General features: G+C 56.2%; 1 protein-coding gene across 1 annotated transcript; it reads left to right on the forward strand.

The window, feature by feature from the left end:
- Window positions 1–11,672: 11,672 nt before the first annotated feature.
- Window positions 11,673–15,854, forward strand: MSX1 (msh homeobox 1). Its single transcript, XM_045997206.1, has 2 exons — window positions 11,673–12,359; window positions 14,666–15,854. The coding sequence occupies exons 1-2, from the start codon at window positions 11,891–11,893 to the stop codon at window positions 15,106–15,108; spliced, it is 912 nt and encodes a 303-aa protein (XP_045853162.1). The 5' UTR covers window positions 11,673–11,890; the 3' UTR covers window positions 15,109–15,854.
- Window positions 15,855–21,292: the final 5,438 nt, after the last annotated feature.

Genomic DNA, 21,292 nt, shown 5'->3' on the forward strand with positions numbered 1-21,292 from the left:
GTTAATGGTGCCTGGGTTTAGGGGCTGGAGGACACAGTCACTGAGATGATGAAAGGGCTTAACGCAAAGCCAACGTCACCACCTTCTCTCTCCACAGCCTTCTTCACGCTGTGAGGATGAAGTTTAAGTGTCAGTCCAAAGAATTCTTCCAAGTTTGCCCCACAGGATAGAAAGGCATCAATACACCCCCGCAGGCAAGCAGAGGCTCCACGCAGGAATCACTGCCCAGCTCTGTGGAGAGTCTCAGGGGAGAGGTTTTCTGTCTGCACTCAGAAAGTAGAAGGAACACCCTTGCGTGAGAAGTGGGGAGGGGTGTGCTGGCCTGGTTTTGTTTTTCTGGAAGGGTTGTAAACAGGATAATGAGGGTTTGAGAAGGCAGCTGTAATGACTATTATCGCTAGGGGAATGGAGTCCATGGGAGCCCCACACTGTCCCATGCTGCCCTCTGACCAAAAGTCCAGAGCCTCTGGGAATGTAAGTAGGCAGGGAGGGTAGCTGTGAAGCCTTGGGGTTTCTTCCCCATCTCACACCCTGCACACCCTGCCCCTTCCCACCTCCCTGCTGTTCTTTTCTGAACTGGCTTATTCTCTCCCACTTGGCACATCCAGACTGTGTCCGGTCCTCCCAGCCCCCACTTCACAGGCTGCCTGGGCCCCAGGGTCGTCCTCCTCCAGGGAACTGCTTGGCACCTGAGAAGGAGCCCCACGATGTGAACACGCATGCCAGTCCTTCCAAGGACAGCACCCAAGTCTGGTCTGAGAGTATCGGCTTACAAGCTGCAATTCTCCGGATAGGGATTTGGAGCAGGGCCATGAGAATTCCCCAGCTGTGCTGCATTTGGACAAGTGTCTTGACTTCTCTGGGCCTCGACCTTCTCCATAGAAAAAGTTTCAAACATTTCCCCATCAGCTCAGATAGTCATTGCAAGGCTTGGATAACGTGTGAGATGGGAAAGTGGGTGTATCTTCCAGGATATGCTATAAACTTCCGTCACTGCGGCTGTTCCTGTCACATCATGCAATGGCATGATGTGACAGGCCATGGTGTGACAGGAATCTTCTGGAAAGCCCACTGACCTCTTATAGTCAGAAAACAAGTTTTACTTCAGGCTTCCTCAGTGCCAGGCACCGTGCCAAGAACTTCATGTGCTTTCTCTTACGTATTCCTCACAACATAAGGTGGGCAGATGGCACTAGGCCCATTTTCCAGATGAGAAAACCAAGACAGGAAGAGATCAGCAAATTTGCTAAAGCCACAGCAAGTATGTGGGAGACTTTTTTTTTTTTCTGTCATTCGAAAATACTTCTGGAGTGTCTGCTATGTGCTGGGCCCCATGCTTGGTGAATTCACCCTGATGGGGCTGAGTGTGAAGGGGGTGAGACAAATAACAAACAAGGAAAGAGAGATCATAAAATGTCCAATGGTAGCACGTGCTATGGAGAAGAATCAGCAGAATAGACAGACCCTTTGTCTGGGGGAGAGTTCTGGAGCCTTTAGAGAAGGTGGTCCAGGGAGCCTTCTCTGAGAAAGCCACACTGCAGCAGAGATCTGGGAGGAAGAGAGGGGTGGAGCTCTGAAGGTGTCTGAGAGAAGAGGGAACACCTAGTGACTCTCCCTGCCCCCACCCCCAGGCAGGGGTGCTTGGACAACTTGAAAAGCCAGGATGGCTGGCTGTAGGATTGAGCCAGATTTCAGGGGAAGGGAGAGAGGGAGGGAGGGAGGGTGGAGGGATGAGGGGAGAAGGAGGGCACGGATCCCAGATCCCCAGGAACCTCACGTGCCCTGCTGAGGGGTCTGCTGACTCCAGGACCCCACCTCTGGGGGCTGTGCCCCTCCCTACATGGTGCAGGTACAGGTGCAGGGCCCTGAGCCAGAGCTGGGAGCCAGGCTGAGTGTGGTAGCAATGAAAGGACACCGCTTGGGGGTCCGAGGGCTGGTTTGGGATGCTGTCTCTGGACAATGGCCCATCTAAGTCACTGAACCTCTCTGGATGCCCACTTCCTCATCTATTTGAAAGGGCACAGCAGTAGCCACCTGGGGCTGGTGGTGTTGGTTGGGGGGAGGCCGGTGTAGGCAGGAGCAGATGGGCCAAGCACTGCCCTGAGTCCCTGCGGCTGTGTCAGGAACAGCTCCAAACACTTAGGAGGTGTTCTTATTCAATTAATCATCACCTAGAACAAGAAAAGGAGGCTGGAGAGGGTCAGTAACTCCGCAGAGACTTCTTGGGGTTCTAAAGGTGGCCTCCTCCGCTTCTCTCCCACTGGACGCCCCCCTCTCTCCCCCAATCCCCAGCGGCCTCCCCTTACCTGGCAATCACGCTCCCTGCTGGCTCAGGTTACTGGAGGCCCTGAGGGGTCTGTTTAAACAAGTGTGTCTGAGCCGGAAAATCAAACAGACAGCGACCCTCCGGGGCCGCCACGAGACCACCACCGGGGACTACCCCTAAACCTGATAAGGCCGGATCTCTTTTCACTTAATTGGGCTGAGGCCAGGGGCCCACCTTTCCATCAGATAGGAGGTCTCCCCAGGGATGGAAAGGGTCCCCTTCAGGTGGGGCTGTCGCGCACCCCTGGCTGAGGAAGGAGAAGCCCAAGGGGCCTGGGAGCAGCGCCGGCTGGGGAGGTGCCCTGTGAGAGTTTGCTCGTTCCTGCCTGAGAAACTGGGGGATACTTCTGCATCCCCAGAAAGGCTCGGGGAAGGAAATTCAGCATTCCGAGAATGGTAGGGCCTGTGGATGAACGCCCCAGGGCCGCGACCTCCCAGCCTTCGCAGGCCCCACAGTTGGCATTCCCCACGCGGCCAGGGGAGGCGCTGCGGAACGGAGGTGGCCTGCTTGGCCAGGACCTTCGGAGGGACACCAAGCACGTTGTGTAAACCCTTTGGGCCCCAGATGCCTATCTTCAGAGGAAGAGGCAGCTAGAACTCCCCTTTAGGTTCAAAGATTTAAAGGCGGCCGAACCAGCAATCGAGGGAGTGACTTCATTGTCCTTTTAAAAGAATCATGCAAGAATTATTCGATCTGCACTAAAAGGGTCTGTCTTTACCGTTAGCCCTAAGGTTCAGCTCTCTGGCCCTATGTGCAGCTGGCCCAGTGGGGAGGGGTGCTCTGGGCTAGGAGTCTGGCTGGTGCTGAAGGTTTTCTGTCACCCGCTAGTCATCCATTCACTTCCTCTCTGAAGTGTCCTCTCTTTAAGGCAGGCCTAGTGCTAGCCCCGGGGGCCCACACAAGCTTGCTAGGGGAAGCGAGACCGAGACCGATGCCCACTCATGGGGATCAGAGCGGGGGCAGCCGGAAACACATGCCCTGTGGAGGGGCAAGGCTTTGTGGTCTTCTCTGCCTTTCTCCCGTCAGGGAGTCGAGGGTAGGGGTCTCTAACGTGGGGTACATCTGAAAATGGGGTATGCTGTGGGGTGAATTGAAAATACCCTGTGGTGCCAGGAGAAATCTTAGAACATTTCATGTCTTTTTGTTTTGTTTGTTTGTTTTTGTTGTTGTTGTTTTGCTCCTGTAAACTATTTAACTCCAATTTCTCCATATTGTAAACGAGGGATAAAAGCAGACTTGCTGCTTGGATTAAAAGCGTCAAGATTACGAGCTCAGAACAGTGCTTGGCAATAGTAATTGTCACTACGTGTTAACTGCTATTAAGACTTATTTCCCCATCCTCCCCTTCCGGTCTTCAGTTTTCCAGTTTCCTGGGACTCAGATCCTCCTCATACAGTCTCAAGAGCACCGCAAAGCAGGGTCCAATACAAGGATGCAAGAACTGGGGTCTGGGCGGGCGCTGTGCACTCGCTGCCATCACCGGCAGGCCCGGAATCCCTGATCTCAAGGGGCGTGGCTCTGCTGGAGTCTGACTCCGCCCCTCAGCGCGCACCAGGAACCTGCAGGTCTGGGAACCCGCCCTGGACAACGCAACGCCAAACCCACTGGAGGTGAAGGGAAACAGAACTGGAACAAAGCCGCCGGCATTTACAACCTCCACGGCTCGCTTACCCCGTGCCAGAGGCTGGAAGGGCGCCACCTGACATTCCCACTCTTCCCTACATGCGTGGTGCAGCGGAAACCGTCTGTGCTGAAACCTGTCCCGGTTCCTGCGATGCCCAGCAGCGCGGCCTGCAGCACGCGGCTTCAACTCTCCCAAATCTCAGTTTTCTCATCTGGAAAGAGAGAAGCCCACCTCGGGGACTGTTGTGAGAAGTAACCGTCCCAAGGCATTTGAAGCATCTGGCACATGTGGGTGATTAGTCAGGGTGGGTTCCCACCAGCACCCACCGTCCCGCCCCCGGGGGGCGGGGAAGGGTGAACACTGGGTTAGGTTTGGGGAACCCGCATTTTAGTGCCAGTTCTGCCAGTTCTGTTAGTTCCAGTATATCTGGGCCTCAGTGTCCCTATCTATGCAGCACCTATGTTCCATTGAGCACTGATTGAGCACTTAACAGCGTGCTGGAAGGGTCCCAGCCACTGCCTCCCCTAGCCCTTCACTCTACTCAGGAAGGCGGCTGCTGAGGCTCTGGGAGCACCTCAGCTCACTTCAGAGGATGAATATCCTGGTCCCAGTTGACAGGCAAGGAAAGGGAGGCTCCAGGATCTGGGAGGAGACCCGGAGGCCCCAGGGAGGGGTGCATAGGGCAGAGGTCAGTTGCTGTCTTTCCAGATGGCTGAGGTTTGGTGCAAAGAAAGCGCAAAAGGGTTGTGACTCTGGGGGGGAGGGGCCATCCTCTTGGAGATAGCAGGCCAGGTCAGGAGGGAAGGGCCAAGTGAGGTGGGGTCTGGTGTCCTTCCCTGGGTCCAGAGCAGAGCAGGGCCAATGGCCTTCCACAGAGCAGCACCTTTGCCACCCTCCTTTCCTACCCTCCCACTGGCCCTAGGAGGAAGGTATATTGTGCAACTTGCAGTCCAGATGTGGAAACTGAGACTCAGAGGAGAAATTACTAGCTCCAGGCCATTGGTAGGAGAGGTGGGAGCCAGAGCGGGGAGGGGTGCTTCCCCACTGCTCTCAAAGGTGCGAATGGCTGCTCCAGAGGTTGGACACTATCTGCAGAAAGAACTGGCTGGAGTTGCATTAGCTTCTGAGTGACTTGAGGGCAGTAATTCTAACTATATCATGGGCGCATGACTGGAGGGGTGGTGATGGTGAGAGAGACTCCATCTGAGAAAGACAGGCAGGGAAGAAAAGAAACATGGCACGGGAGAGAGACAGAATCACAGACAGAGATTACAGAGCGGAAGAGATAGAGGCTGTGAGATCCATCCTAAAAGATCAAGAAAGAGTCCCTTCTGGAGAAAGAGAGAGACAGAGACAGAGAGAGGATGTAGGGAAAGAATGTCAGAAGCCGGGGAGCCAGGGGAGAGAGACCAGAGAAAGAGGAATGGTGTAGAAGTTGGGGTGGGAGAGGGGCCGTGGTTGGGCTCCTCCAACCTCATTCTCCACCCCTCCTCCCAAAAGGGGAGCATCCCACAAAGTTCTGTAGGCTGCCTTGATGGCAGGCCAGGGCCATGTTTCTGAGGGCCACTCCCTAGGCTCCCCTCCAGGGCTCTTTTTTCCTAGTGTCAGCTCTGGATTTCCTTGGTACCCCAAACTGGCCTTCCATTTCACTTAATACATCATCTCTCAGAAGTGCCTGGACGGCCGGAGGCTCCGGCTGTCAGCAAGGCTGCATCGTGGCTGTGGGCTGTCTCTCTTTGCCTGGGCTCCTCTGCCTTCCAGACTCTCTTGTTCACTGGGCCTGCCCCTCCCTCCCTGCCTGCCCTGTCTGGGTCTCTCCCTCTGTTTCTTTCCCAGGGTTGCAGAACTGGGGGTGAAATCCCAGGTTCCCCACCAACACAGGTACCTTGGGCCTCCCTGGATTTTCTTGCAGGGGTGGAATCCCTCAGTCCAGAGGAAGGCCCCAGCACCCCCACCCCCCATGCCTAGTGCTCACAGCAGGGCAGGGAATCTGCCACAGAGCGGGAACCAGCAGCCTGACCTGGTGAGCAGCTGAGGGAGCGCCAAGGGCCGAGCTCACTGTATCTGAGCTGGGAAAGAGCATGCCCATTTTATTTTATTTTTTATTTTATTTTTTAATTTTTTTTAATTTATTTATTTGACAGAGAGAGATCACAAGTAGGCAGAGAGGCAGGCAGAGAGAGAGAGGGAAGCAGGCTCGCTGCTGAGCAGAGAGCCCCATGCAGGACTCATCCCAGGACCCTGAGATCATGACCCGAGCCGAAGGCAGCGGCTTAACCCACTGAGCCACCCAGGCGCCCCAGAGCATGCCCATTTTAAAGTGAATAAACTGAGGCTCAGAAAAACTGACCCTCAGCCATTGGTTGCTAGTCCATCTCACACTCCTCCGTGTCCATTCTCTTCTCTTGAGAGAACGGAGATCCTGGACATTTGATAAATTCATAGAAAAACTGAAAACTGTTCAAGATTCTCAAGCAGGTGGTAGGCAGTGGGGGAGAAGCAGGAGAGAAGGGCACTAAGAGCTGAACCCAACACACTTTTTGTGGATTGGGGGCAGGGCTAGGAGGAGGTGCCACCAAAGGCTGCCGGCATCTTCCTTATTTCAATGCGTTCATTTCATCTCTTGAAAGCGCAGTGAGAGAGATGGCTCCCTGCAGTGGAAGGAGTGCATTTCGGGGGTTCAGACCCACCTACATCCAGATCCCGACGACACCACTAACTAGCTGCGTGATCCCGGAGAAGACACGACGCTTTACCTCCCCGATTCTGTTTTCTCATGGGGGGCGGGGACTGCAATAGTGCGCATCTCCCAGGGTTGAGAGGATTAAATCGGATAAAGTTTTCGAGACCTCTAACGAGAGGCCTGACACCAGCTCAATAAAAGTCAAATTCTCTTCTCCCATTCCCTCCAATCCCCTAACCCTTGCCAGAACCGAGACGGGGCCCTCAGCGGGGCTGGGCAGCGCCTGGCGGGGAAGAAGGGCAAGCCTTCCTCGGCGCAGGGTGGGCAGAGCCAGGATGGAAGACGTTTGGTCGGCCCCCGGAGCCTCGGGGTCTCCCTGACATCTCCAGGCTTAAATAACCGTGCGCCTTTGTTATTCGTCGGCAGCAAAGTGGTTCGTTACGCCTGATTGGTCTAATTGCTTTGAAATGGGATATATTATCTATAATTATAGAGCTCTAGGAGGAGCCGGCCGGCCTCCGCTTTCATCTTCCCCAAGTGCACCCTCATGTCGCGATCACATTAATTTGGGCCATTTGAAAGGGGGCCCCTCTCTCCCCCGCCGATCCAGGCCCCCTCACCCGATTCCGAACTTAAAGACACAAGGAAGCCCCAGCCTGAACGAGGGGAAAGAAGCCAGTGGGGGAAGGGCGGGAAAGGGGGAAGAAGCGGGGAGTCGGACTTGTCTATTTCTTTCTGGCGCTGGGTGAAATCCACCGCACTTGGGCAGTTCCATCCAACAAGCTGGGCCGACTTAAGGCGGAGGAATTAGCAAGGAGGAGAAAACATTTTTTACAAGTAGTTTTTTCTATTTCTTTCTTTCTTTTTTTTTTTCTTTTCTTTTTTCCTCTTTTTTTTTTTTTTTTTTTTGACTTTACGTTAAAGAAGGTCTTCTAAACTCTTAAAAGGCTTAAGTTCTGCCCAGGTCCCGGGAAAGCAGAAAGCATTTTGATCTGGATCCGTGCTGTAGGTATTCAGCCAGTAGCTGAAGACCCCCTGGAGTTCCCAGCTCTTTAGAGTTTTTCTCTGGGAAGCTGTGAAATCCTCCCGAAGGATACCATCAGTGACTCCCAGACAGTTTCCCAAACCTCTGACTTCCAGCCCTTTACTTCCAGGCGACCGAGGCCAGAAGACTGGAAGACGCGGCATTGTGAGGCCCCCTCAGCAGGTCAGGGGGATCCCGAGTTGGTGCTTTCTGTCTAGCCATTAACACCCTCCCCCAACCACCCCCAACCTCAGGACCAAATACCTCCTCTCTCTCCCCCTCCGCCGCCGCCCTCCTGGAGATCGGTGAATTCCCACCAAAATAAATCGTTCCGGGTAATCGGTTTTCATAGCACATTCATTCTATTAAAGAGGACTGTTTGGGGCTCGCTAATTGCTGGGGGATCCCACTGAGCTGCACATTTTAAAAAATGCACTCGGGATTCCTGGGTCGAGGCCACAAAATGCACTGGAAAGGGGGTGGAGGAGGAGTAAACAAAAACCCGACGGAGGTGACAACCAATGCCCAAGTGAGGGGCTAGCCTGCAGGCTCTTCCGATCCTCGCGGCAATACCCAGATAGTGACAGCGCTCTTCAAGATGGGATCCCTCTAAAAACTAGTCTTTGCCTACGACGGGGGAGTTTAAAGACATCACCCTTCCTCCACCCCAGCACACCCTCCTAAAACAAACATTTGGAGGAAAAAGATCAAACCCGTCACGAGTTTAGCTGCCCAGAGAGTGGACACAAGGCAATCCGTCTTTAGGATCCTAACCGCCGAGGCTCTTTGTTGGGGGGACGGAGAGTGCTTTAAGACTCCTCCAACTGAGGAGGATGGAGCGAGGCGCGAGGGGAGGGGAGGGCAGTGCGCGAGGATGCTAGGCGAGCACCAGTCCCCGAGCTTTATCTGCTGCGGGCCAGCCCTGCCCTTGCCAGGCATGAATTACAGCCTGGCTTTCTCCACTGCTGCGGCCGAGCGGAGAAATGCGGGGCAGAAGCGCCTGGGGGTTAGTGTTGGCGGCGAGATAACGGGCGCAGCTCCCCCGGCCCTGTCAGCTAGAGAAACCCACCAAGGGGGAAATCCGGAAAGGCCCAGACAAAAATACATGCAGAGAATGCTCCCTCTCGCCGCCCCAAAACTCTTGCCTCTCCTCTTCCCGCCACCACGAGCTCGGAGACGCCTAGACATTTTGTTTCTTTTCTCGAACTCCCTTCTCTGAGGCCGAGGGGGTCCCTACTCCGCAGCTCAGGGGCGGCTGGGCGGAAGAGCGGCGCGCTTTTCTGAGCACGGACTCCACGTGGAGTCTCTTCTGAACCCCTTTCCCTCTTCAGACCCACTCTTCTCGCCTTGCAACGCATGACGCCCGCCAGCCCGCCGCGCCCGGCGAGAGCAGACGCGAACCCAGACCGAACCTAAAAAGATACCATGGGGTTCAGGACGGGCTTGGGATGCCTACGGGCGGGCGGCAGGGCCGAGGGGCTTCGGGCGCAGGCGGTCTGCTCCCAGGAGGCGGGGGCGCGACTTCAAGGGCCCCTGCGCCGGCTGCTGCCTTTGATCCGCCGCCGCTGGCGCCTAAAAACAACATCCTCGTCTGCCTATTAGGCGCGCTGAGGGATCGTGACAGATTGTTTATCCCCGCAATTAGCGATGCGGCCCTTCTCCCGCCGCCGGGCTGGCCGGCCCCCGGCCCTGCGCTGGGCCTCGCTGAGCTGCCACCGGGAGACAGCCCTGAGACCCCTCTGCGCTGCGCCGCTGCATTCTCGGGGTTCGAGCCCCTGCTCTGTCCCAAAGCAGGGGTTCTTAGCTGGGGGACTCCAAGTGGGTAAGAGCCCCTGAAGTGGTTTTTACTGATGCGTATTTTCCCACGGAGGAAGTTCTTAGTTATATCGGGTTCTCAAAGTGATCTGAGAGTCAAACATTTTGAGATGGGAAACGACGGTGGAACAAAGCAAGCCCGGGTCAGAAAGACACAAGGCTCGCTTTGGACACGATAACCTAAAAAGCTAAGGGCCCTCGATTTCCTCTCCCGCTATAGTCCCAGTCCAGAGATTCCGGCTGGGCTGCAGGGTGTTGTTTCAGCTACAGATAAATTAAAAATGCAGGCAATGGAAGTTCGCTGTCCCGGCTGGCCTGCTAGCAGCGGGATCGGCCTACAACCTTGCTCAGCTTCCCTTCCGTTGGCCCTAAAATGGATCGTAGGGTCCCCTATCCTTGCACCCTCAGGCGTCCCTCCAGGACCTCAGTTTCACTGCCCGGTGAAAGGACTCTCTATTCCTCCGGCGCGCCCCCCTCCCCGGGGTACGGTGAGTTTAAGATAGGCCGCGTGGATGCACCGTGCCTCCAGCTGGGCCCGATGCGCCAGCTAGAAGCCCCAAACCCGCCCCATGCTTGTGTTGCAGTCCTGGGTGAGTAAGAAATCTGGAGACGTAAATGTCACAGATGCAAGTATTCCTGAACCCGCCCCAAGGCCTGCACATATCTCCGGAGCCTATGGACAGATATGAGGCTGCCGATCACCCTGGCGTCCGCAACCCGACCCCTCCCGCCAGACCCCAGACGCCTTCAGGGTAATAAAGTTCCCGCTCTAGCAATTCATTTTCCTTAATCTGGACGCCCCTAATCTACAGCTTTTATTGGGCCCAGTTAAAAGGCGAGGGAATTCGCTGTCCCTCCGCGCTCGGATAATTACCCCTAAATGGCCGCGGCAGCCCCTTGTGTTTCCTGGAGATTAGAACCCCGCAGTCATCAATGGCCGGTCCGGATGAGCCGCCAATCACCGCCGCTGGCTCCCCGGGAGCCGCCAGCCTGGGCCCCGGGATAAGAGGCCATAAAGAGGAGGCGCAGAAAACTGCCGAGCCCCGACCCGACTTTGCATAGATCTTAAGTCTCTCACACTTCCAACTCCTTTTCCCCCATTTTTTTTTTCTAAGCAGGAAAAAAAAAAATCACGTTACCTCCGAAACTGGCAAAATAAAAGTTCTCAAGCCTAGCTACCAAGGATCCATCCCAGGAACCATCCTCTTTCCGCCCCCACCCCGGCCCCCTCCCACAAATGTGCCTCCCCACCCTTGTGCCATCCTGGACCCAGAGACAGGGATGTGTTTTTTGTTTCCGCGGACGCGCTGAGGTCACGTTAAGGCCAGACCAGTGTTTTGTTGACGTTTCTGCTTGTTTTATTTCAATAAGTTCTATATCCAAAGGACCCGGCGGCTCCTTCCCCCAGCTGGTCGCGGGTATAGGTGTTGTAATCCTCCCGGGGAAGTTCACAGCGGGTAAAAGTACACATGAATGAAAATCTATTACGGACCCGGGATAATATTATGTATTCTTATCCTTAGCTTCCACAGCGCCACGGGAACGTGGCTTCTTTAGGCAAACTTCAGTCCAGCGCTTAGAAAGAGACAAAGGCCCACTTCTACTCAGAGGTAAAATCTGAAAGATGGAAACAGGAGGAAAATAAAGGCGTCTAAGAAAAAGAAACGAACAAGCCGTCTTTCTAGTAAATAACCATGCGGATTTTTTCAACTATAAAAGAAATACTCATGAAATGACTCATCTCAAATGGTCGTGGTAGAGAAGAGGGGAAGCAGGTAGCGGGTGGGCACAGAGAAACAGACCCAGCAGCTGGCTGAAGAGGAAGGTTGGAGAAGCCGTGGTGGAGAGAACCAGGGAAGGAGTAGAGAAAAAGGGGAGGCGTGGGAGAGAGGGGTGGGCAGAAAAGTCCCCCAGGAACACAGAAAAATAGGGACCGACGGGTTCCCGGAAAGAGGCAGGCGGCCCAGGCTGCAGCGCGGAAGAAAGTTTCTCCCGCGTCCCCTCCCCTCCTTTGCCCTCCCGGGGCCCGGCCCTGTCCCGCGCGCCCCGCGGCCCAGTGCGCCTCGGGGCCTGTCCGCAGGAGCGCTGTCCAATGGCTCGCGCCGGGCCCGCCCCCTCGGGTGCTGATTGGCCGCCGCCGCGCTGGCCTCGCCTTATTAACAAGTTCTCTGGGGAGCTGCTGCCTGACCCGGAGCCGGCGAGTGCGCCCGGGAACTCGGCCTGCGCCGCGGCGCCTGCGAGGAACCAGGCCCCGAGCGCCGGAGCTGGCCTTCTGGGGAGGGGCGGGAGGCGAGCGCGCGAGGGCCCGCCGGGCCAGGGCCCCGGGCGCTCCCAAAGGCCGGCCGCGCTCCCAGCCCGCCCGAAGCCCATGCCCGGCGGCTGGGCCGTGCTGCGGCTGGAAGGGGGGCCCGGCTCTGCATGGCCCCGGCTGCAGACATGACTTCTTTGCCACTCGGTGTCAAAGTGGAGGACTCCGTCTTCGGCAAGCCGGCGGGGGGAGGCGGGGGCCAGGCCCCCAGCGCCACAGTGGCCACGGCGGCCGCCATGGGCGCAGACGAGGAGGGGGCCAAGCCCAAAGTATCCCCTTCACTCCTGCCCTTCAGCGTGGAGGCGCTCATGGCCGACCACAGGAAGCCCGGGGCCAAGGAGAGCGCCCTGGCGGCCTCCGAGGGCGCACAGGCGGTGGGCGGCTCTGCGCAGCCCCTGGGCGCCCGGCCGGGGTCGCTGGGAGCCCCAGACGCGCCGTCTTCGCCGCGGCCACTGGGCCACTTCTCGGTGGGAGGACTTCTCAAGCTGCCAGAAGATGCGCTGGTTAAAGCCGAGAGCCCCGAGAAGCCCGAGAGGACCCCGTGGATGCAGAACCCCCGCTTCTCCCCGCCCCCAGCCAGTAAGTAGCCAGAACCCTGGCGGCGGGGGAGAGGGCGGGGGGTGGGGTGGGTGCGGGGAACCGCGGACGCCAGGCTGCGCGCTGGCGCCTGCTTGTCTCCAGCGGCTGCGTACCTGCAGCTGGGTACCTGGAGCTGGCGCTGCAGATCGGTTGGCTGGGAGGCAGGGTTTACTCCTCTCCCCACTCCATCAGCTAAAGGGCTGGAGACCTGGCTGAAACCCAGCTCTCGGTCTACTTTCGAGGGCTCTCCGCCTTGGCCAGGGGACGCTGCGGGTGGGAATTAACTTGTAGGACGAGATTTCTGGGCACCCTCTCCTCCTGCCCCCATCAAAGGACCCCAGGAGTCCCCAATCCCCTAACTGCCCCAAACCCTGTTACTTTGCCGTTATCCCTACCGGTGGGTCCAAATAGTACGGACATCTTCCCGGCGCTCAGAGTTTCACTTTCTCGCAGTAGAAGACTGCCCTCACGCCCCGCAATAAAGTATCTCTTTGCCACGAGGTTCTTCCCCTCTTGCAAAATTTCCCCTTCCCCACCCCCCTTCAAGTTTCAGGAAGATACTTAGTGCTCCTGGTGGATGGGTCATTTAGTGGGAGGGGGCGCTCAGGTTCCAGTGGAGGGGGCGGGGCACCAAGTCAATTAGTGGGAGGCGCCCCCTCCATTGAGGTGGGAAGCTCCCAAACCTCGCGGACTGGGCCACTGAAGCGGACTCCAACCGTTAAAGGCGCGTTCGGGGTCGTTCCAAGGCCTCATGGCCCCCCGGCTTCTCTGTCCAGCAAACACGCTCGGAGATATTTCAGGAGCACGGGAAATTCCCAAGTTTTCCTCGTTTCCTCCGATTATTTTGCGCAGCATAATAGCAACCCGAATTCAATGGCGTGATGCTGAGGAATGATTTTTATCAGGGGATTAAACGTCTTTGAAAGGCCAGCCCCTCCCTGGGCCTAATGGCTGGAGAAGGTGGCCCCGGGCTGTGCTGTCCCTACCGGAGGGAGTGACGTTTCCCTCGGCGCCCGCCCCTCCGGCGGCCGGGCGGAAAGCGAGTGGGGGGCCAACTGCTTCCCGGACTCTCAACGGCCTGCAGCGGGGAAGAAGGGGGAATGTTAACACGAGGTTTCATTTGACTCATATCCTGGTGGTCTGTGAGCCCAAAGGATCATTATTTAAAACAACAACAACAACGAAAAAAAATGCCTGCTTAGGCAAAACCCGCATGGTGAAACATTCTCGAGTTGAATTCATTTTTCCCAAGGGAGGCTGCTGGATAGGGAAAGCTGCCTCTCCAGGACTTGGGAATTCGGTTAGGGCTCCTGCCCAGACCCCAAAGTCGTTGCAATCCCCGTTGTCCTGGAAATAATTTGTTCTACGTTTTATCTGGCCTCTGCTGCCCAGTGTGGCAGGGGTTGACTGACCAAGAGGACTCAGTCTCAGACCTGTGGGAGCCCTCTGTCGGGGTGCTCGCTCACCACCCATCCTTGAGGTACATTTGGAAGCCATAAGAAAAAGCCTGGCACCTTTGATCTCTGCGATGGGAGACACAGGTGGGGACAAGTGATTACAGTCCCCCCTCCCACCCACTCCCAATTGTGTGTGTCCAGAGGGCCAAGGCACTGGGGGTAGGAGAGACTCAGGAGACAATGGAGACGATTAGAAGTCTCTTCCCACCCCCACTGGCACCATATTTGAGAAATGGCCCCGGTGCCACCTCTCTGACAGTCTGACAGCAAGCTTTGCTCCCCCTCTGGGTCCCCAGGGACGGCCCTTAGAACCTTGTTAGGAACATGCTGTTGCAAGGGAGAGAGTGGAATTCCTAGATCTGAGTTGGATGCCGCACCACCGCCTAGCATAGCGCAGACCACCCGGTGGGCACAGATACATGTTTAGCCAATTCATGAAACTAGATGTGATCTCGGGGTGGGCGCAGGGTCTAAAGTCCCATCCGCCTTATTAACACCTACCGTGCCAACACAGGCGTGGGTGGGAGGAAGCCCGCTGAGAAAGGCTTTCTAGAGAAGCCGCCTAGCATTAAGACGTTCCACCTCTTCCCAGTTAAGTTTGGGCCTTGAACCTGCGGCTGTTTCACCTGGAATCTTTGTTTCCTCATTCTCGAGAGGTAGACAGGAACGTCTACCCCGCGGGGTGCGGCAACTGAAGAAAACCGTTTCCAAGTGTCCCTCCCAGTGCCTGGCCCCGAGGTGCTCCACGAAAATGAGTAGCTGGTATTATTGACTACTGCTGCTACTCGGTGGGCGGATTACACTCCCGCGCCGTTCTCTTAACGCCCTGCCTTTTTCTCGGCCCCCTAGGGCGGCTGAGCCCCCCAGCCTGCACCCTGCGTAAGCACAAGACTAACCGAAAGCCAAGGACGCCCTTCACCACCGCGCAGCTGCTGGCGCTTGAGCGCAAGTTCCGCCAGAAGCAGTACCTGTCCATCGCCGAGCGCGCCGAGTTCTCCAGCTCGCTCAGCCTCACCGAGACGCAGGTGAAGATCTGGTTCCAGAACCGCCGCGCCAAAGCCAAGAGACTGCAGGAGGCAGAGCTGGAAAAGCTGAAGATGGCCGCCAAGCCCATGCTGCCACCGGCTGCCTTCGGCCTCTCCTTCCCGCTTGGCGGCCCCGCGGCGGTAGCGGCCGCGGCGGGCGCCTCACTCTACGGTGCCTCCGGCCCCTTCCAGCGCGCCGCGCTGCCGGTTGCCCCCGTGGGACTCTACACAGCCCACGTGGGTTACAGCATGTACCACCTTACATAGAGGGCCCCAGGGTCGCCTCTCCTCGGTCCCAGCTGATTCCTCCAGCCCCGGGCTCCTGCGAGCGGCAGGAGCCATCCCCCAAGGAGCTCTCTTGTTCGGCACCTCCCGGCTCCTTCCCCTTGAACCCCTCACGCTGCTCCGGTTTATCGGTTTATTCTAGGCTGCTCCTTGCGTTCACTTTCCAATGTCTGATCCCCTTCCCCAAAGAGGCTGGAAGAGGCCCTTAACACTCTTCTAGAATCTAGATTTACCCTTTGTGTTACAGATGGAGAAACTGGGGTTAGAGAGGTGTAGACTTCCCAGTGGTCCCCAGCAGACTTAGTGTTTGGATCGCACTGGGTGGCTGCGTCCTATTCTGACACCAGGCAGGAGAGGCACAGAGAAACTCTCCTGTGAAGATTTTGGAAAATAAGAACAGTTGGAGAGAAAGAGAAGAGCATGTTAGGGGAGATGGAAACCCGGTCCTTCCATCGGAAAACTTCAGAGAACTTCAACTGCAAAACGTCTGCTTCGGTGGGGGGGGAGGGCGGGTGACACAGATGCGTTGCCAAGGTAGGTTGAAGGGACCTCTCTCACCAGTACCAGAAAAAACTGTAAAATAAAATTTAAAACTCCTGTTTCTATTTAACAGTACATTTGTGTGACTCTCAAGAATCCCTTTGGAAGGGATTGTGTGTAATATACTGTATATTTGAAATTTTATTATCATTTATATTATAGCTATATTTGTTAAATAAATTAATTTTAAGCTACAAGAAACGATCTCTTCATTGATTTAGGCTTTTATTTGAATTTTACTTCTTGCCTTCTGTTCACATATACAATTGCTTTTCAGCATGATGGTAGTTTTACACTGGCACCTTTCAAAGGTGACAACAGGATATTCAGGGATGGGTGGGGGGTGCCTTTTTGAACACGCAGGACAGATCTGCCTTAGCAAAGTCAAGTGGAGAATTGAAGCAATTACCTAGGATAATTAGGCTCAATTTTCCAATTCACTTTAAGCTGAAATCGACACTTGCTCAGGCGACCCATAACCGACTCTTTCTTTTTTCTTCCCTTTTAACCTGTCTATGAAAACAAAGCGAATCACCCAAATGGTTTGATGACTGTAGACAGCTAATCCAGACAATTCCCACCCCTGCAAACCTGTTTTTCCCACAGGAGGCCAGGTGGGGGGTGGAGGCCATTGCGTTGCTTCTCTAACTCACTGGGCTGGTGTAGACCTGGTTTGTGGATCTAATTTTGAGCTGTCAGAATGTGAACGCCTTCACACTCCCTATTACGACCCCAAAAAACAAAACACTTTACTGAAAACCCAAGGCAACAGTACACTTCCCACCTTGGTGTGTCCTTTATGTGAGCCCCTGCCTCCAAATGCTCACAAACTTGGTTTTTCTTTTATACAGTAGGTTAAATTCAGGCTTCCAGGAGAATATATTTGAATGGCCGCCAAGTTTAGCCTTCTGGGGGGAATTCTGCAAGGATGTTGATGGCAGAAAATAACCTCGTAGTAAACAGAGCCTACTATGTTCCAGGCACCGCTCTGTTTCTTTTTGAGTTAGGGGCCGTGCCTTAATTCTCACCAGATCTGCGTGCCCTTCCCTCCCCCGGCCCTGCTTCAGTCCCGCATTGCCCCGCGCCTCAAAACTCCACGCCGGACAGGTAGCTTTTGCAGCGAGCCGTTAACCCTGGAAGCCAGCAGGCCAAGCGTTGTTAGAACTCCAAGTACCAGGCGTTGGACTTGGGAAGGATGGACGTTTCCACAGCTAGAGGCCGCGGTGCAGGGTGGAAAACGAGTCTGGGGCACATAGAGCGGTTTCTAGCCCCAGGGGCCGGAGCTCTGCCTAGGAATTTCAAGAGAGCGCAGAGCTGCGCGCAGACACTCCCGGCGGGCTCTGAGCTGGCGCGGGACAAGTTCCAGGGTACCCTAGGTCTCCGATCCTCCAATTTCGATAGCTCTGGCAAAGGCTCCGTCCCGGAGTGTGGGGCTGAAGTCCCCAAATCGCACAACTCCCTCTCCTTAAGAAAAGAAAGCAAGCTTGTGGTAGAGCGCGGTTCGCCGCTCCAGACAGACTCCTGGGTTCCCATAAGCGCGGCCAGAACCCGAATCTGGGCCTCTTCCTCCCCAGGAGAGAGGAGTTAGACCTAAAAAGATCTCAGACTCACGTGTCCTTTAAAGACGCTTGAGGGCTGAGGTACATCGCTGCTTCTCGAAGGCGCAGAAAGGAGTTGTGTCCTCTACAAACTAAGCAACCCAAGAGTGACGGAGCGCAGGACACCGGCTCCTACAGATTTTTCGGGTTCTTTTCTGGAACACCCCTGGTGAATCTCCTGTCCTGGGGATGGTATTGAACTTGAAGTCAGACAAGCCGACGTGGTTCATCCCAGCTCTGCTGGTTACTGACTGCGTGACTGGGTAGGGAAGATATTCCATTTCAACGTTCCACAGTTTTCTCATCTGCGAAATGGGCCTGGGACTGCTTCTCCGCTCCCGGGATTTGGGGGAAGTGTCAACGAATCCCCGCAGGAGAGGGCGTCCAGGGAATAGTGGTGGCTCTGATTTTTCCCAGTTTACGGTGCGTCCGCAGCCCTGGAGTCTTTGACTCTACTGCGGGTAGGGGAATGGTGGGGCAGGATCAGGTGTCTCCTCTGGCTCGGACTCCCCGGCCTCCTGGCTCCTCGAATTTTGGCAATTTAGGTTCGAGGCAAACTTAGAGCAACATAATTGCAGTAATGAGCAACGGCTCGCGCTCTGCAGACGCGCCTCGGCTCCAGAGAGGCGGTAGCTGCAGGCGAGGCGGGCGCGCCCCCTTCCCCCACGCAGCACCTCTGCGCGGTGGAGGAGGTCGCCCGCCGGCGACCCCCGTTCGCGCTGGCCTCTTTGCGCGCCTCCGCCCGCGTTGCCGGCTTGGATCCGGGTTTCCTTCCACTCCCGTGCCCCCTACTTTCCCCATTTTTGTTTCTTTTCGTCTAGCTCTTTCTTTTCCCCGCTTTTGTTTTCGAATTCCCTTTTTCAATACAGCGTGTACACAGAAGGTGCCCAATAAATGTTGGTTAGATCGGAACGGCGCAATGGTGTGGGCTGAAAACCCTGGGCCAGATTCAGGCAGGTCTGGCGGGAGATGGAGGCGGGACTCGGCACCGCTTCTCCCTCGGCCCAGTCCTTCAAACTCAGTTGTTTATCAAGCGAGGCAGGGTGGGCAGGGGGTTCCCAGGCCTGGTCCTTTACAGATCAGCTTCCTCCTTGGGCAGGAAACCCCGGATCATTCACTCTATGGTGCCCAGAGGAATTCCTGCGCAAGCCGCCTCCCCCGCGCCTCCCAAGAACCTCATGGGATTTTTTTTTTTTTTAAACAAGAGAGTATATCAGTCCAGAGAGGTTACGTGATTTCCCAGAGTCACACAGCCCATAAGGGGGAAAGCGGGATTCGAACATAGATTCCACGCCGCTTTTTAGGCTTTCCCCCACTGCCCAGTCCTCTCTTGTTGAGGGTCACCTAGTGCCTGAACGGCTCTTTGGTTTTAGAAAAGATCCACGAAGCGCGCCTATCGCTCCACGAATTTAACTCCTTCGTGCTCTGACCATGAGCAAGCCCCGTCTCTTGGGGAAAACGGGCATCTCACCTGCCCTACAAGCTGTCTGTGACGGCATTTTCATTTTGTTGGGGAGGAAGCAAAGGCTTAACAAGCAAACTCAGCTTCTGACCACGCAGGCTGGACAGAAAAGGCCCAAGTTCCATGGATTGGAAGCCCGGGTAGGAGAGAGTACTTCGCGGCAGGGGCCCTGGGGCGCTCTCTTTCCGCGCAGGTCCGCGGGGTCCCGGGCGGTCGCCGATCTGCGAGGCCTGGGTGGGGCCGGAGAGCTCCCGCCCAGAGCGCCTTGTGTCAGGGCTCGTTTCTCCGCCGGTTGACCCCGGGGTTGAGGGCCCAGGTCGCGCGGGAGGCCCAGTGGAGACAATTACTCAGGAGGCGGGGGACCTCAAGTGAGAATCCTACGGGCCGTGAGGCTGGCGGCGTCCCGTACCGAACGATGCCCCCCCCCCCCCACCAGTGACCCGCGGCCCGGAGGTGAGCCCGGCCTGCGCCCCGCCTGGAGCCCTCGGGGGTGCAGTGGGAAACAGCGAGGAGAGGCTGCGGCCGCCTTTCAACTTGGAGGCTGGCGCCGGCCTGGCCGGCCCCCGGGGCCGTGCGGCCTCCCCGGCTCCGTCTCCGCCCTCCTAGCGGCTCGCACCGCGGCACCGCCGGGACACTCCCCCAGCCCCGACTCCGGCCGCTCCTGGGAAACACCTTCACTGCCCCCCTACCCACGACCACCAAGTGTCCATCCTCCCGAGCCTCCGCAGTCCCCACTCCAGACTCTCGGATTTCCTTTCCCTCCACTCGACAGCTTCCACTCCGGCCTAGCGAAGCACCCCTGATCCAGGCCTGGGAGGACCCTCTTATCGCACAGGCCTGCCTCCTGCACAGCGCCCTCCCGCGGCCCCGCGGGCCTACAGCCCCTGCTCTTTGCCGCCCAGGAGCGGGACACCGGAACAGGCTCCCTCCGACCCAGAGCTGTTACGCTAGCGCGTCCTCGTCGTCCTCGTCGTCCTCGTCATCATCGTCGCATAACGCAGAACAACACACCAACATACACGGCGACACACACACATCTAACACAACAGTGTAACACATGTTCAACCAAGACGCACACCCAACACACCTACAACCAGCGAGCGCGCACACAAACCCAGACAACACCTCTCAAACAAATGCAATGTGACACATACGCGTACAACCAACAGACATCCAACCACACAAAATCAGCATATGCTGCACACTCTGTACACACAAAGCTAACACGCGCAAGCCAACACACACCCAAAACCCACAATGAACACACACATCCTGATAAACGCACAGCTCCAGCTTACAGAGGCAAACATACAATTTAAGGGCCGCACGCTTCAGCGTCCCTACTGAAGTTCTGCCACCCAGAGCCTGGTGACACTGAGAGACACACATAATCTTGGTGGGGGAGACCCAGAGATAGACACTGAAGGGGGGGGGTGGGATCAACCTCGGGAAATTCTGGACATCCAGCCGCAAGAAGGGACCGCCAAAGAAAGGCCTACCAAAGCCCTTTGAAGCTACTCAGACTGGGTGATGAGCTTGACACAGGAGCAAAAAGCACAGCTCAGAGCACAGTGGGTGCCTGGCTGGAGATACACCACGTGGAGGGCCGGGGAGGAGTCTGCGCCGGGTGCATGGAGTCAGTCTTTAGATCAGAGCTTTTACTTGGAAGGCTGTTAGAACTGCCTGAGGGAATGCTGAGAGTTCCCTTGCCTGAGCCCTGTGGTGACCAGCTTTCCTTTCTCCTCTGGGGCTCCACCTCTGGGACAATGCTCCCTCCACTCCCACCCCCTTCTGCACCTCGCCTTCTCCTGCCTCTGCAGAGTCTTAGAATGCCTTCGGGGAATCAGATCCCACGCCTGCTCTGGCTGGGCTGAACTCAGGCTCAAGATCTGGAAATGTCCATCCAGTCACACAGCACTCCCCCCTCCACTGCACCCCGCTCCCCCACTGAGAAGGCGGTGCTTTGAGAAGCAGCTAGCTACCCCAGGGTTAAGACAGTGATGGATCGCCAGCCTGGAGCCAGACCATCTGGTCTTAAGAATCCTGGTTTGGGCATTTATTAGCTGTGTGACCTTGGGCAAGTTACTTAACTTCCCTGAGTCTCACCTTCCCCATATATAAAGTGTAGAATCATGGTAACAATCTCTTCCTATTATTATGGGTATAACATGAAATGCTCTGTGAGATGCTTGGCATTTATAGCATTAAAAATGGATCATGAGTATTTAAAAGAGACGAATTTCAAAGGCGCGCGCGCATGTGGGTCACCTTCCTGGGGACTCCAAAAGACAATCAGGCCCACGCCTCAAACATGAGGGCTGGAATCAGATTCTGCCTGTCTGGGTGGGGTCTCTAGCAAGTCACTGCACCTCTCCAAGACTTTGGAATATGTCCCTAATGCCTGGTTCATAAGGGACTAGAGCATTGCGACAGGATGCAGTAAAGACAGATTTTAGGGATGGTTAATGAGAATTCAAAGCCTGTTCTTACTTCAGGGCCTTCCTGGGAGCCCATGGAGGGGACGCCCCGGGACCTGAGACTCTGCGGTGGGGAGAGCAGCAGTCGC

Source organism: Meles meles, chromosome 2 (genome assembly GCF_922984935.1).
Source record: "Meles meles chromosome 2, mMelMel3.1 paternal haplotype, whole genome shotgun sequence".
NCBI classification, from domain to species: domain Eukaryota; kingdom Metazoa; phylum Chordata; class Mammalia; order Carnivora; family Mustelidae; genus Meles; species Meles meles.

Excerpts from the sequence above, each read along its gene's own strand:
- MSX1 (XM_045997206.1), top strand. The coding sequence starts at position 11,891 with ATGGCCCCGGCTGCAGACATGACTTCTTTGCCACTCGGTGTCAAAGTG. Across the intron at positions 12,360-14,665 it reads CTTCTCCCCGCCCCCAGCCA|GGCGGCTGAGCCCCCCAGCC; the intron begins GTAAGTAGCCAG and ends TCGGCCCCCTAG.